The sequence below is a fragment of the Odontomachus brunneus genome, unplaced genomic scaffold, assembly GCF_010583005.1.
Source record: "Odontomachus brunneus isolate Ranch 3 - 2012 unplaced genomic scaffold, Obru_v1 Obru_scaffold_059, whole genome shotgun sequence".
NCBI classification, from domain to species: Eukaryota; Metazoa; Arthropoda; class Insecta; order Hymenoptera; family Formicidae; genus Odontomachus; species Odontomachus brunneus.
The window spans coordinates 1,782,543-1,797,694 of record NW_022639509.1 but is presented as its reverse complement, the minus strand read 5'-3'; the positions used below and the strand labels follow the sequence as shown (position 1 = coordinate 1,797,694).

Below are 15,152 nucleotides of genomic sequence, written 5' to 3'. Positions count from 1 at the left end.
CACGTCTAAGCAATAGAGATAATAACAGATTTATATACACGAGCATTAACATTGCGGCAACGACTCGTGGAAAAGAAGGAAATAGAGTTTTATTTTCATAATAAGCCGCAGTAGCTGTTGCCCAAATATTCTGTGTCCTTTTGAGAGTTAAGTCCATACTTTTGAAATTTAATGTAAATCATTTCTGATTAGGCGTTTCAAGTAATAACGTTCCTCATGCAAAACTTTGGCTCGATCCTAATTGAAATCATGGTTTTTTCTCAAACGGTGTTCCTGTATGGCCGTTAACTCAACTGTAGAACTCCTTGGTATTCTCCTATGCTCAGCAATGCGCGTAGAGAGTCTTCTACTAGTTTGACCAACATACGACGCCTCACAACTACTACATTGCAATTTATAGACAACGTTATTATGGAAACCAGGAGGCAACCTGTCTTTATGCACACGAATCATTCCTGATAATTTATTAGTGCAAGAATAAGCAATATTTGTCAAATTATTTTTAAAAAGCTTTGCCAGTCTGTTCGAAACCACACCAAAAAACGGTATGGTAAAATATTTTTTATCATAACCAGAGGCTGTCAAATTTGTTTTAACTATCTCTGAACCTCATCCACAATTCACAATAAGAAACCTCAGTCTACGTTTTATAATTTTAAAAATTAGGTCAACAAGATAATTGTTATTAATTAACATCAAAATGATAAAATCTAAATTATTCTTATGGAAAGTCGGATGACTAAGATAAAACATCCTATCCACCAAGCCAATAATTGTTCCGATCTTGTGTTAGAAAAGGATTATGAATAGGATGAAAAGACAAATAGTTTAGGTACCGATCAGAAAACGTTGGTTTATGATACCAGTCGAAAAATTGTGTTATTACGTATTAAAAGAGTGGTGTCTAAAAAGTTAATACTATCATCTCCTATTTCAATTGTGAACTGCAGCCGAGGATGAAACGAATTAAAAATACGCAATATGTTATCTAAAAACTCCTTAGGAGCCGCTAAAAGAATATCGCCAACATATCTAAAATAAAAAGGCAATGTCACCGGAATCATGTTAATAGCTCTTTCTTCCAAATCCTGAAGAACTAGGTTCGCAATAATAGGAGACAATGGAGAGCCCGTAGGACTACCAAAAGTATTTAATTAATTCTTTTACTTGTAATGCGTTTGTTTTGTAAACCTTGAGTTTTTATATCACTGAAGAGGGTTCATGATTGAGCTGAAACGTTTGATTATTTATATTGAGTATTCGTGTTCAATAAATATTGCTCTATTTCCTAACACAAGGAAGGTTTTACTCATATGATACATAGCACTAGTAATCCTGTGCTTGAACTCGAATTAGCCCTTTTTCCTATTATTTAAAGATACTTATGTTTTCCCCGAATCTTCCGTTGCATTTTCGACGGCAGATGTCTCATACATTGTCACTTCAGTTCCTGTCACAACCGACTGTTGCGCGAAAACGTCAACTGTGACAACCTGTCGCTGCAACTTGAGTGGGCAAAATGTGTAAAGCCTGATCTACAATATACTCTTTGCTTCTTGCTTCTTTCTCTTTATCTCTTTCTGACTCAAACGTTAAGCTTTAAGCCAGAAAAAGACAGAAGACAAGAAGCAGAACGCAAAGAGCATATTGTAGATCCGGCTTAAAAGCCTTCAATAATCCAATGTAGAGTATTACACGCGACGTACTCTCGAAATTTCAGGGAAATTCGCGCGCCGTTTTTCTCTCGCGATAGGCAATTTCCGTGCGGCAGAACCGTAACATCGTACGGATTCGTTGGAACGCAGCGCCGATCTCGAGGGCATTTCGTGCCATTTCGAGATCGCCGTGCGCATAAGCGAGATAGGTGTATGCACACAGCCAGGTGTCCCGCGAGAGAGCCGGCCGATCGCAGCCACACCCGTGTACGTTTACGGTAGTAACGTGAGATATATTATATCGGAACACACCGGCGCGCGCAAAGAGCGGTCGCGCGATAATAACAAAGCCCACGTGCGCGCATCTTGCAGCGTACATATCTCTGCGTGTCGCTCTACAATTACTCCCTTGTAACGCGATACACCGTGGCGGCGGCGCGCGCGTGAACCACGCTGCCGTTGGCGCGCACGTATGTTTGCACATACATGTATCGCGTTGTACAAAGCGCACCGTTAGAAGCCGCCCGAATGTATTTCGAGGTCGCGCCACCTTGTCGCGCGACGTCGTTAAGTCGAAACGCAAACAGGCGAGGAGAGGAGGCCGCGTCGTCGTATGGCGCGGGGAACAATAATCGCGCGACGACGAAATAGCCGGGACCGCGAAAGGCAGCAGCCGAGGCGACTACTTGGCGAATCGGGAAGAGATGTAACTTGGCTTCTCTGTGTTTAACGCGCATAATCGGAAAAATATATCTATAAATAACAGCGTGATTAGAAGCGACTGGACAGGATTGCGATTTAAATGCAGACTCACGACGAGCCACCACTTGGTCGCAACGGAGTGCGATGTCGAGCTGAACTTTATAGAGTCTCTCCCTCCGCCTGTCGCACTTCGTTATCATTTAACTTCTATAACGAGCGCACACAGATCTATCGTCGATCGCTTGTTGGCGATTTACGCGGAGAATATAAAGCGGCGCCGTGCTTCCCGTTTTTTTCCCCCCGCCTTGTCTCGAGATTGACAAGGTGACGGGACACTTTGCATCGGCTTCGCGGCACGTGTATTATGCACACGTTTGATTGACTCAGCGAATCCGTTGCGCCTGGACGGGCAGGTTCGCAGTCCAGGAGGTGGAATTCTAGAATCGGTCGAGGAGAAAGAAGGAATTCTAAGACAAAGAGAGAGAGAAAGATGTAACAGAGAATCGTGTTCTCGATCTCCTCTTTTGCTATGAATATCTATGTATCGGCACAATACACACTTCTTTTTTTTATCGTTGTTTGTTTAAACGCGATACGCGAGTGTGTTGACCCTGAGTTACGTAAACGTATGTCTTGGCGCCAAGCCGCGTCTTCTCCGAGAAATTCGACTGGCCTGTCGGTCTTTATGTCCATTTCAGCGAGGGCGAAAATGTCACGACCGCGAAGAGACGAGAAAAGAGAACGAGGCACGTTACTCACCGCAAGCTATTGTAGACATCGGGATTAGTGGCTGGAAAAAGTTAATTAACTTTTGCGACGTTTTTAGCGTGACACGCCTGGTGGTGGCGATTAAGGGGTCGCAAAAACGCCGATGAAATCAGTAGTATTAATAGAAATAAGATACGATGTGAGATCTCTCTCGCTCTTGACCTCTCGTGGAGATCTTGAAAAATGAGTCGGGACTCATCAATTAACACAGCCGTGCGTTCTAAACGACGTAAATAGACGAGAGAGCCTATATAAAAATACAATTCATGACGCGAACTTCTCGTCGGTATAACTGACACACGAAGAAAAAGAATTTGGTTGGATTATTCAAATGTCTGGATTATTACATTAGACAAAATGTCTGGTGAAATGTGAATAAACCGGAACTCCAGTCGAAGTGACTCCATTCCAACTGACAAAATCTTTGGTTAACTAAAAGTCTTGTTTGATTGATCAGAATCTTGTGTTAACCTGAACACAGAATTCCGGCGACTTCAATCAGAATTATGATTTGTCCATATTTCACATTCGGTGGATTCAACGAAACTCTTTTTTCCATGTGTCTAAGGATACGTACTCTGGACTTTTGTTTCAAGCGGAAAAAATGCGCGTGAAATCGTTTTACAGTTACGCGGTGTGACTTCAAACGCTCGTCTATTTTAGGCAGCTTTAAATCAACTTGTAAAATTGAAAATACAATTTCCATTGAATACCTTAGCATATACAATCCGCGCGCAGCAAATGTATATTTTGCTCGTTGCAATATGTTTCCTAATTACTCGTACGATTCTCTTTAAAGCGTATTTCGTATACGCGATTACGCGCGTCGGTTCATTAGACTTGTTATCGTGACGAATGTCATAAATAGCGATTTTACATTTACAACGAGTGAGTTGTGGCTATAAGTTCGCGACAGAAAATTTCGGCGTTTGTGGCCTATTTGACTCGCGTGCAATGACGTGTGTTGCCGCGTTGCTCAGAAATAATTTAGCCCAAATTGAACGAGAGCGCGAACCGACAAAAACGTGTGCACGCTTCGACAAACACGTCGTCACGCTATACTTGAAATGTAAATGCCTTTTATCAGCTTGTATTTGTTTCCCGTATCAGTTACGTTTCAAAAGCTTATTTATACACGGTTATTAATAGAAAAGAGTTCTCTTTTTCGCGGCGGGCTCGACACGTGGCTTCGTTAACGCTACATCGCACCGACGTAGAAGAATTCTATTTCACGTGGCGATATATGACATTTTTCCTTTTCTTTCCGGGCCTCTCGATTCCGGGCTGTCCACAGGGACAGATTCTAGACGAGGAATACGACGTGCATATGTGCGCCGCGCACGTAAGAGACGGGAGCGCGAGAGGCATCGAGATATCGTTGCTTGGCATTCGACGTTTCGACAGAAACGTCTAAAAATATCGCAGCACTGATATCCCCCTTGCTCTTAATGATGAACAACGGTGATAAGGATTTCCGAGGTACAAATACGCTCTTCGAGTCTCCCTGAGAGTTGCCTACTTGTTCTCTTTACTTTTTTAAAAATCATTATCCGACAAGAGAGCGGAAGTGCGTGAAGAGGCGCGACCTTCGTTTCACGCCTTGTAAAGATCGCATAATATTCGACGTCTATTTTTAGAACAGCGTAACGTGTGCGTGCCTCGTGTTACTCGCGCCGCGGCGTGATAAAACGAGCGTGTACGCGGCACGGCCTGTAACGTGGCTTTTTGATGCGATCGTTTCAAGAAATACGATCTCCGGCTCGCGCAAACATAGGCGTGACACCGTTTACACGTCGTGTCCGCTCGATTATGGCTGTAATTACGTCGCGTTTCAATCGTTTTCTCGTGCATCTCTCTTTCGGGTAAGCGACGGAACTCCTTTGGGGAGCACACTTTCCGGCATGTAGGATCCGGAAGCAGGGAAATGGAAGTCGTGCTCGTTCTCGATTTCGCGAGAGAATGCCCGTCCGAACGTTCGTCTCGCGATGTCTGCGTCGCGAATATATATCGCGCGGGGATAAAAATATTCGATGAAAAGGAAAAAAAGAGCCGAGCTCCAGATAAGGTGCAATTGCGTCGCGCTTAAGTCGCTCTTGTGTATTCTCGGATCAGCGCGCGTTTACTTTGCGCGTTACAACGTAAGCTCCTCCCGAGAGATCGTTTCCCTCGCCTGTGTGAGACTCAGGGTGAAACGGCGAAGGATCATGTAACAGAGAGAGAGAGAAAGAGAGAGAGAGAGCTGGCCGATATCAGCCGCTCGCAATACGCGAGTTTTGCTCAACGGGAATGAAATGCAAGGAAGTACGCGATATTCGCATCGCGTTTGAACATCTTGGTTCGCGCGCATGAAGAGTCAGCTCCTCGGATTATTTCCGCTCTTGTGCGCGCGATGTGGAGTTCCATTGGGTTAACGAATTCCTCAGACGCCGCAGTTCGTGGCTTGCACGAACTACACGCCACAAATTTTTGTGCGACAAAAGTGAATGAAGAAGTCGAATGTGACGTCACATTTCCGCGTATTAGTGGGAGTGAGATGCGCGCTGCGCTATCGATTAAATTAAGCCGGAATTTTGGAGTGAAAATTGGCGAAACGAGTGTCCGTTGTCTGCAACGAAAGGAAAGATATCCTTATGAGAGGACGGAATATTTCCTCTCCGCGCATAGTAAATCAAATGCTAAACATTCTAATTATACGAACCAAGAATATATTAGGCAAATAACCGAGTATTAGCACGTTTCTCATCCGCGAGGATCGTCGACGGGCGCACACCGTCGCGCAGTGTCCTCTCTCGCCGCGTTTTCTCGAATTTCTCGGAAGAAAAATTTCACCGCTTCGCTCGTCATATCTGCGTCAATTTACCTACTAACGCCGTTTCACGGAAGCTAATTAGAAGTGGATGATAAACAACTAACGGGCAGAGCGTGTCTCCAAGATTATCACGTATATTTGCAGGTCGATATACATAGGTGTGTGATGAATTAATTATATTAATTAACTGGGATCACACGTGCTTCAGCTCAAAAATAGCGCTATTTAATTCAGTCGCACACTGGCGCGCGTAAATTGATCGCGACGTTTTTCGCAGACATTGTTTGAAGACCGCGTAAAATAGTCGACGACTGAACCGTCAATACGCGTCGTCAAATCGCCCGATAACGACTGTAATCGTTAACGTCCGTCACAGTGCGTTATTTATATTCACGAGAACGCGATATTGTAGTCGAGACTCGGTCGAAATGCGATCCAGGGAGTCCACTGGTAAAGTTGCGAACGCCGTTAAACGGCGTTACTTCCTCTACGCGAACGTCACCACGGTTTGTAATGTTGCGCACAAGATACATCGAGTTTCGCATCGGTTTTACAACCGCGAAGTGATATCTGACTCCTTGGTCAGCAATGATGGCGCAATCGAGGCAAATATTCTTGAAGTCTTGTTTCTGTCTTGTTTGCTGTTCCGCAAAAAAACAGAAATTAATAAATGCTACAGTTAATTAATCGTTGTTTGTTAAGTAGTCAAGGTCCACTCGGAAAGCGCGGAAATAAACCGCGCTACTGACACGTGTCGCGCGTTAATCGCTCAAAGTGAGGCAATACGAAGCTAATAATAAGCGAAAAAAAAACGTTTAACTGCGCTGCGTCAAGATCACATACAAATCATTCAACTAATCATTCGCATAACTATCGTTCGCTTTTTCCGCGTGTACGCTCTTCTGACAAGCATTCTCCTCTTCGCGCAAAAAAAGCCGCAAGAGCTGAAATATAAATTTATATTTCGCAGCAAAAATGCATTGTAACAACTAGATTTGCATTGTGTAACCTACACTGAGAGAAAAAAATAGTTGGAATAACTATAATCCCACTATATTTTATAGTTCGTTTTGGCTTCAAACATATATTTATAATTCATCTAAACATAAAGATATAGCAGAATTAAAACAGATTTATAGTCATCATCTTATTACTCTATGTATATAGTAAAGCACGCTTTGGGAATATAGTTACCTATATTTTCCAAATATCCCAATTGTATTGACTATATAAAATAGTTAATTTCTCTTAAATATTTACCATTAAATATTTGCTACCTTACTATATTTTTTATTTTTTATTTCAAATGATTATAATTCTTGGTAAAAGTTTTACATGGGTCAGTTATACTATTCTTATATTGTAAATTACAAATTACAATACAAGCATATACAAGTATTACAAATATTATGCTGAAATTTACTATAAAAATAATATTCCTAACTATAATCTTTTTACTATGCCATTATAGTTCTAAGTATCATACATTTTTCCCTCAATGTAGATTAGCAGTCGAGTGACCGCCAAATGATTAGTCCAGCCAAGTTCGAATCAGCCACTGAGATTTAGCTGATATTACTGAGTCATTTCTTCGCGTGTTTCGTGTGGCCAACGCGCGAAAGCGGACCGTGCGAGGCGGCGGGAGAGGTGAAATGCAGTCGTCGGGCTGAAGGTGCGCCCACTCGTACGTCATCCGGATGACGTACAAGTGCGACGTATGTGCAGCTCACTGCACGTAGGTATGATGGACGAGTAGAGTGACGTAACGGTGGATCACGTCGAGGGGTTAAGCATGGCGTGGTATGGCATGGCATGGTGTGGTATGGCGTGGCGTGGCATGGCGTGACGCGTCGACGGGACGTCCCTTTAACGTCCCCTTTTGTCCATTCGCGACGGGCGTCAAATAAATCCGGGCTTCGTGACTCTCTCGGCCGTAATTAAGCCTCCGAGTTGGAAGTCGGCGGTGGTGACGGCGACTGGCGAGTCGAAAGGTGCGCGCTTCCTCCCTTGGTGAATGACACCATGCATCATGACAGGCAGACGTCTTTATTGTTGCTGGAGTCGTTACCGGCTAGCCCGACTCTTGGCTAAGGAGTTACGTAATCGCAACAGGTGTCCATCTCTCTCTCTCTCTTTCTTTCTTTCTGTCTGTCTCTCTCCCTCTCTCTCTCTCTCTCTCTCTCTCTCTCTCTCTCTCTCTCTTTCCCCGCTCGCTCTGTCTCGCACGGCCACGTGTTCCAACTTCGCACCCGTATAGATCGTTCTGCGGCGATTTAACGGCGCGATCCTGCTTGGCGTCGCCGTGCGATTCGCGATCAGGAACCTCCCTCGCGAAGCAGCGCGTATTCGTACAGATGTTTTCTTATCGGTGAATGTTATTGTCGCGGCACATGTTGGAATTCATAGATAGTGCCGCATATATTTTTCTGGTCGAAGTAATTCTTATCGAAAATAGGTCACACGTTTGTGGACACGCTTACCAGCTTGCGCGTAAAGTCTAGATTTTCATCTTGTAAAGACGACGCGATGCGTCGATGCTAATTACTACGTGCGTTAATAAACATGTTAACTCAGCTCGAGTTAATATGTGATGTTCACTCTAGCTTCATAATACACCGCGCATTATTGCGCGACGCCGCTCTGTCGAGCGCTCTTTTTTTACACATTAGCAGCAATTACATACAAATGTATGGAATCTACATGCAAGTGTTGTTACATCGCGCGGAGCGCGCACACCGCGCAGAATTTTATTATTCTTCTCTTTCTTTATTCTGTATTCTTTATGTTAACATTCAATTTGCATTCCTGCAAATTCATCGCGAACGGATGAGAGAAAGGTTCTCGGTGAATTGTACAAGTTTTTTTTTTTTTTTATTCTCCCCGGCGCGTCCCAATACAATAAGAATTGATATGTGCGCGGACATACGTGTGCGATAGAAATTAGCGGTGTCAGCTTCACACTTGCATGAAGATCCTCCCCTTCTCCACCTTCCCTTCCCGTCATCGGCAAGACACGATTATCGTGAGCTCCGACTGCGAGACCACGTCGGCCAAGAAAATAAATCCGACTGATTTACGAGACAACGGAAGGGAAGTTGCAGTCGTTTCGCGCGCGCGCGCGTGATCACGGCGCGCTCGCACCGTCATCGTTATGTTCGTCTATCGCAACAATGATGTCACGGACGTCAAGTTCCTCCGGGATTCGCGATATCCGGTATATAAATTTGCGCGGAGAATTGTCCCTCGACGCGATGAGCTCGCACGCCCATTCGGGGAACAATGCGAGGCGCTCGCATAAAAGTGGCCCCGGCTCGTAGAAGGGAGAGAAGAAAAGATACACATGTAAATCAGTTTAACGTACGTGGCCCGCGCGCGGTAATATTATTTTAAAGGTATCGGGGGTTATTATTAGCTGCGAGGCGCAGATGGCATGCACGATGATTCATGCAAATAAGCGTGGCCTCGCGATAAATGCACTCAAGCAGGAAGATATGCATTATTGTCACAACTGCAATTTCAACGGCGCTCGCGATTGTAACCACGGAAATTGCAGCGCTCTCGTTGCACGCCGTTTCGGTATAAGATCGCTACGAGGTCATATCCGACCGCGCGCGGTAGTATCGATGGCACCGAATCGATCGCCGTCGAGCAACGAATCGATCGTTCCGCGTCACGTCGGACTTGCTCTCTAATTCTAATGAACGAGCAATTAAAAGTTTCTTCCGTTACAACGTCACTTTGTCCCCTGGAATTCAATTCCGCGAGAGATCGAACATTCACCTGCTTTCAAGCAGGAACTCCACCGACGATTAAATAACAATATCTTTCAACCAATCCCTCAGGCAGGAAATCAAAGTTGAACATCAAGTAAAGATATTAATAATACTTACGACCGCTATAACCGTATTAATTAAGCCGCAACGTTCTAATTAAAAACTGCTTTTCATTTTCGTCTTTCTTTCTCCAAATCGCTATACATTGTGTAATCTGTTCAACTTTCTTGTGCGCTTTCCAAGGGAAACAGAATGTTAACAATCAATCGATAAATAGAGCTAATCAGAGAGCTTATAAAACAGTTTGATCCACATTTGGAAACACTTTTCGAGAAAAGAGGGTCTGTAAAAAAGAGCCTCAACTTTGTTTCTCTCGAAAGGAACTTCGTTTCTTCAATTACGAGACTTTTCAAGTGCAATTTTCTCTCTTTCTCAACGTTTGCTCAATAAAAATGTTTCAGGTAAGCGGGAGGGAGGCGCTGCTGACCGGTGGCGGCGGCGGCCATGCGCCCCGGCCCGCCAGTACAGCCGAGCCACCGCAGGCCTCCCCGTCGCCAGCATCCGCACCAGCAGCAGCTCCATCAGGAGCGCGACCGACAGCGGCAGCGGCAGCATCGGCTGCACCTGCCGCGCGCCAACGGCGGTAGCCCGCGCGCCCTCCTGGTGCTGCTGCTACTGGCCAGCAGCCCCTTGGTCCAGGCCGTGCCGCCGGGATTACCCGCGGCCCAGCAGCGGGCGTTCACCGGTCACTATCAAACGGGACTGACGGCCCGGTTGAACGCGACCGAGCCGAAGAAACAGAACTTGACTATCGGCTACCTCACTGCCATCAAAGGTGGCCTCAAGGACCGGCAGGGCCTTGCCATCTCCGGCGCTCTGTCCATGGCTCTCGACGAGGTAAGCCCACGTGAATATTTAATCGTAGGTCGCTCGACTCGGCGTAAGCGCGGTCAATTAACCCAAGGGCGGGGTAATCGCTCTGGTAGCTACTCTCTGTACACGCGGTACATCTGTCTGGGGAAGAAACGGAGGAACCCGTTAGTTTCCCCTCTCCCTCCCTCCCTACGGTCTCCCTCCGTCACTTCGCCATTCTTCTTCACTCGCGTGCGGCGAGAACGTTCCCCCTGCAATCGTGCGAAATGAAGCTCGCGACTCCACTCGTGTGTCGTTATTGTTACCGAGGAGAATAACGTTATTACGCCGATTGTGTAAAACCGGCCGGCACTTTGTGCCCGTTTAAAACACACCATTCGTACATCACCCCGACATGATCAACAGTGTCGGGGCAGGAGGGAAGTATACCGTCCTCTCGCGAAGGAGTCGTTCACTTGGCGCACGTCGCGGTGCGTATGCTGCGCGTTCGTCTGCACGAGAAGCCGACCAATCATCCCGATGCCATAAGAGATATCTTTGAACTCGACCGCCGAGTTTCGCGCGCGATTGCAGCGTTATCACGCGCTCATCGTGCAACTCGGCTACGATAATGGTGGCTCGTTGACGCTATTAGTTTACGCGGCGCGCTGAGACGTTGGCCGGCTAATAGATCGAGAGTCCAGTTAGAATTGGGCGGAGTCGCCAGGGTGAACCGAGAGACATCAAAGGCGAGTACGATGACGACGAAACGGCCACTCCCTCGAAATTTCATTTTCCATCGGCGCAATCTCGATTTGTAACCTCGTTCCTTTTTCCGAGACGTATCCTGCTTCCTACCCGATTACACGCCACTGCGAAATTATAACGTGTGTGTCGGATGGAAACTACTTATCTCGTCGATGCGGAACGTAACTCTTTCCATTAAGCGTGTTTCAAGGCGGATTACAACGTCATACGCCGATCATGCGAATAGTAATAGCATCTCACGCTCTACCGCTCTATCTACCATTAACCGCCGACGCTCTAACCGGGGAAGGCCGCCGCCGCTGCCGCCACGTGGAAACGCGATTGATGAGACATGCCTGAAATAATGGGTTCCGACTAGTCGTTTTATCTCTCTTCTTTTCTTTTGACGAGGAAAGCCAAGCCTCAGATGGTATCTCTTTGCTTCAACAAAACGCCGCAAAATTAGGAGAAAATCAGATCGAGCTGGTCTCCGCGTCGCGCTAATTGGACGAGATCTTTGCTTGTAGACCGTGACGTATCGTTACGATTGCAGATTGACAAATTTATCGGCTGATCAGGAGAGTGATAAGAGGAGGCGCTAATCGATACAGTATTGACGATTATTTCGCACAACTCGGAAATATTTCTTCTTCCCGAAAAAGAATTCTGCACGTAAATCGCCGTGGCTGCACGCGCGCAATGATATCGTTTAATCTTTATATTGCTCGACGTGATCTGATAAGCATGCAATAATACGAAATTGGTATCTCCAAAGCCGCGCGCGCGATAAGAGGATGTGCGCGGCAGACAAGGTCGCGTCGGTCCCTAGAATGCATCGTAAGGTTAATTGCCGCCTATAAGAAGAGTAGCCTCCGCGTTCCCACCGCGAACGAATCTTCTATTTCCCGTGCCGGAGACAGAGATAGAGGAGGCGGAATAGGTGGGACGGAGGGCGAGATAGGCCCGGTTGATGATGATCCGACTCTCAGGATCCGGCGGAGCATCTTCGATTACCCAACCAACGACACAACGGTCACGAAGAACCCGGCGTTACTCTTCTTTTTTCTCTCTCTCTCTCTCTCTCTCTCTCTCTCTCTCCCCCCGATCCTGGGCCGTACGGCCGCTCGCCGGGGGCCCCGCTTCAGAAGCCTCGATAATTCATTCGGAGGATCTCCCTCTGCCCTCCCACCTCCTCTCCTCATTCCCCCCGCGCATCCTGGGGACCGTGAGACCGTTTTCGCCCGGGCGTGCTGTACGCCGGATAAAGAGGAAGTAAAAAGAGAAAGGTACGCGCGGCTCCCGCTCGCCGCCGCCGTTGCTGCCGCCGCCGCCGCCGCCGCCGCCACCGCGAGGGCAGAAATGACCCGGCGTCTCTCCGATGAAACGAGCGCCGGGTTCTGGGCCGGAGAGAGACGCCGAGGGTTTAAAAATACAAGACCGGCGTTATTTGCTGGTCCGCCCACGCATGCCGACGAAACCGCGCGCTCTCTCGCGAACCGTGAGAAGAATTCGCTCGCGTTCGGGAACGTATACCCATCTCCTCTTCCTCCTCTTACTTCTACATCCCTCCCACCCTCCGGTGCGGGCATCCCTTCCTTGTCCTCCACCTCCCGTAGTTCTTTTTCTTTCCAAACCTGCCCGGCACTCTTGTAACCTGCGACCACGTGTGAGGGATCGAGAGAGGACTCGGGAGTGGGTAAGGGAAAAAGAGGAACAGGAGGTGAAGACGAAGAAGGAGAAGAAGGAGGAGGAGGACGGAGAAGCCGTGCGAATCGTCGAAATGAACGCCGATCCTATCGCGATGCGATATCCGGGTGTACGTGAAAATAAAGCGGCATTACGTCGGAGATTAATTGGCGCGTCGATGGTAATAGCGGAGTGTAAAGTCGAAAGCGCCGAGCGATCATTGATCGGGTTCGACCGCGGAGGCTGGCAATCAGCTCCGGATAGAGATCCCCCTCGATTTCTTATCGCCTCAAGTGGTGGGTGCTCGTTTGGTCTTTCGCTTCTCGCGCCTTGAAAACTCGTATATGCGGCGACTCGCGGCGCGAAATAACAAGTGAATAATTGAGACGTGTGGTCTAGCGCGCCGACGCGAAAGACGCAGTTCAAGCGACGAAAGGTCGAAAGTACAAAGTTACGTAAAACGCCGCGTGTATTCGAAAAAAAAAGAGCACGGTCGACCTAAACGCGAGAGATATATCTGTTCCGTGGAGAAAGAGAAACCGCGACGATAAAAAAAAGAGGAGAAGAAAAAAGAAGGAGTAAACGAAGGCTAAACGGCGACGCGATGCGACGATGGTCCCGCGCTCGACGATCGATGAAATTTCTCTTTCAGCAGTTCGATGCACCGCGCTCTGCAGTTGCAACGATAAACGCGTAATGACCCTCCTCGCCGATGCGTGCCCGCGCATTCAGCGAGTCGAAAGGTGCAGGAAACGAGCCGAGCTCCGCGGCCGTTTATTTATATCCTCCGATATGCCACGCAAGAGTAAGCATCGCGATCGCAATGTCGGCCTCTGTTCGCAGCTATAATAAAGCTTGATTCACAAGCGTAACTCTCGCGCGGCCGCGCCGCGCTACGATGCGCGCGATGCGATACGGGCGACCCGTTTAACAAGTAACCTCGTCTTCGTCGCGTATTCCTGCAGTACGTCATCGGGCTTATTTTTAGCGATTCAAGAATTATCGGTTATCAACCCGTTAATGTGATAGATAAGTCATTGCGCCATAAAACCGCCGATATTTCAAGTCCGATTAGAAGTCTCTCGCGACAGAACGACTGTATGCGCTCGGCCTGCAGCGCGAATATCGCATGAGAATTTGGGCGAATCATTTCGTCGCTCTGTCTCTCGCAAGGAGGAGACAGTTTGATTTGTTTCTTACACCGTGCCATTTTGTTTCTAACGAAACACTTTACATTGAAAAGCAAAAAATGTTAATTTAGTGGGTACTAATGACTTGTATTTTTGCTGAGAAAAAAATACTTGAAAATTTATCTGTAAGTCACATTTAATCACACACACACAGAAACAGAATTTATTTCACAAAAACATATCTCGCCATAAATTTTCGCGTGTTTTTTTTCTCAGTGTACTTGTATTGATATAAAATATTTTTCAAATAAGATGTACACACATTTTCTTAAAAACTAAACTTCTCTCGCAAGCAATTGTGTCCATTCCACTGAAAAAATTTAGATTCAAGTAAAATGTCATTAGCACCCACCGAATAAGTGATTTTTTGAACATCTCTGCTGCCTCAGCGTATAGACTACGATTCATTTGTACTCGTGAGTCGCGGCTAGGCCTGGCACTTATCGACGTCGGACAGACGTCGTTCCCGCTCGTGTGAAACGCGCTTAACACTCGGTCGTACGCAGTTCGCGCTCGCCGCGGCCGTAAGTGCAGGTGCAGGTGAAGCAGTACCACCTTGCTCGCTCGCCCGTTCGCCTCGCGGGCACGCGAAAAAAAATACAGTGGAACTCGCGCGTGTACGCACTCCCACGACGTAACGCGGCTAGTTCCGCTCGGCTCGGTATATTTGTAAATAGAACGAGCGTTAATTGGCGACTTCGCATAACGCGCGCGACACGCGTGCGCCAGTGTAATGGGCGCGGCGCACTTGGCGCTCTTTAGGAGCGCGCAGATCGCATTCATAATATTCACTCGCGAGCAATGGTACACGCTGTGAATTGCCAACGCGAGCACGGGCCCTCTCTTTCTCCCGCTCTTTCTCTTCCACCCTGTCTCTCCCTCTCGCCCTCGCTCGCTCGCTCGCTCGCTCTCTGCCAATCTCTTCTCTCTCTCTCTCTCTCTCTCTCTCTCTCTCTCTCTCTCTCTCTCT

General features: G+C 47.1%; 1 protein-coding gene across 3 annotated transcripts in view; it reads left to right on the top strand.

Annotated features, from left to right (window-relative positions):
• The window catches only part of LOC116845886 (receptor-type guanylate cyclase Gyc76C-like), an 84,084-nt gene that overhangs the window by 26,814 nt on the left and 42,118 nt on the right, over positions 1 to 15,152 (top strand). For 2 of the 3 annotated variants that reach the window (XM_032819090.1, XM_032819091.1), the window contains one exon: positions 10,169 to 10,604. In XM_032819090.1, the coding sequence (XP_032674981.1) occupies positions 10,212 to 10,604 (393 nt within the window). In that variant the 5' untranslated portion in view covers positions 10,169 to 10,211. Of the gene's footprint in view, positions 1 to 10,168; positions 10,605 to 15,152 lie in introns of those variants that run through there. The other variant, XM_032819092.1, reaches the window with a different exon arrangement.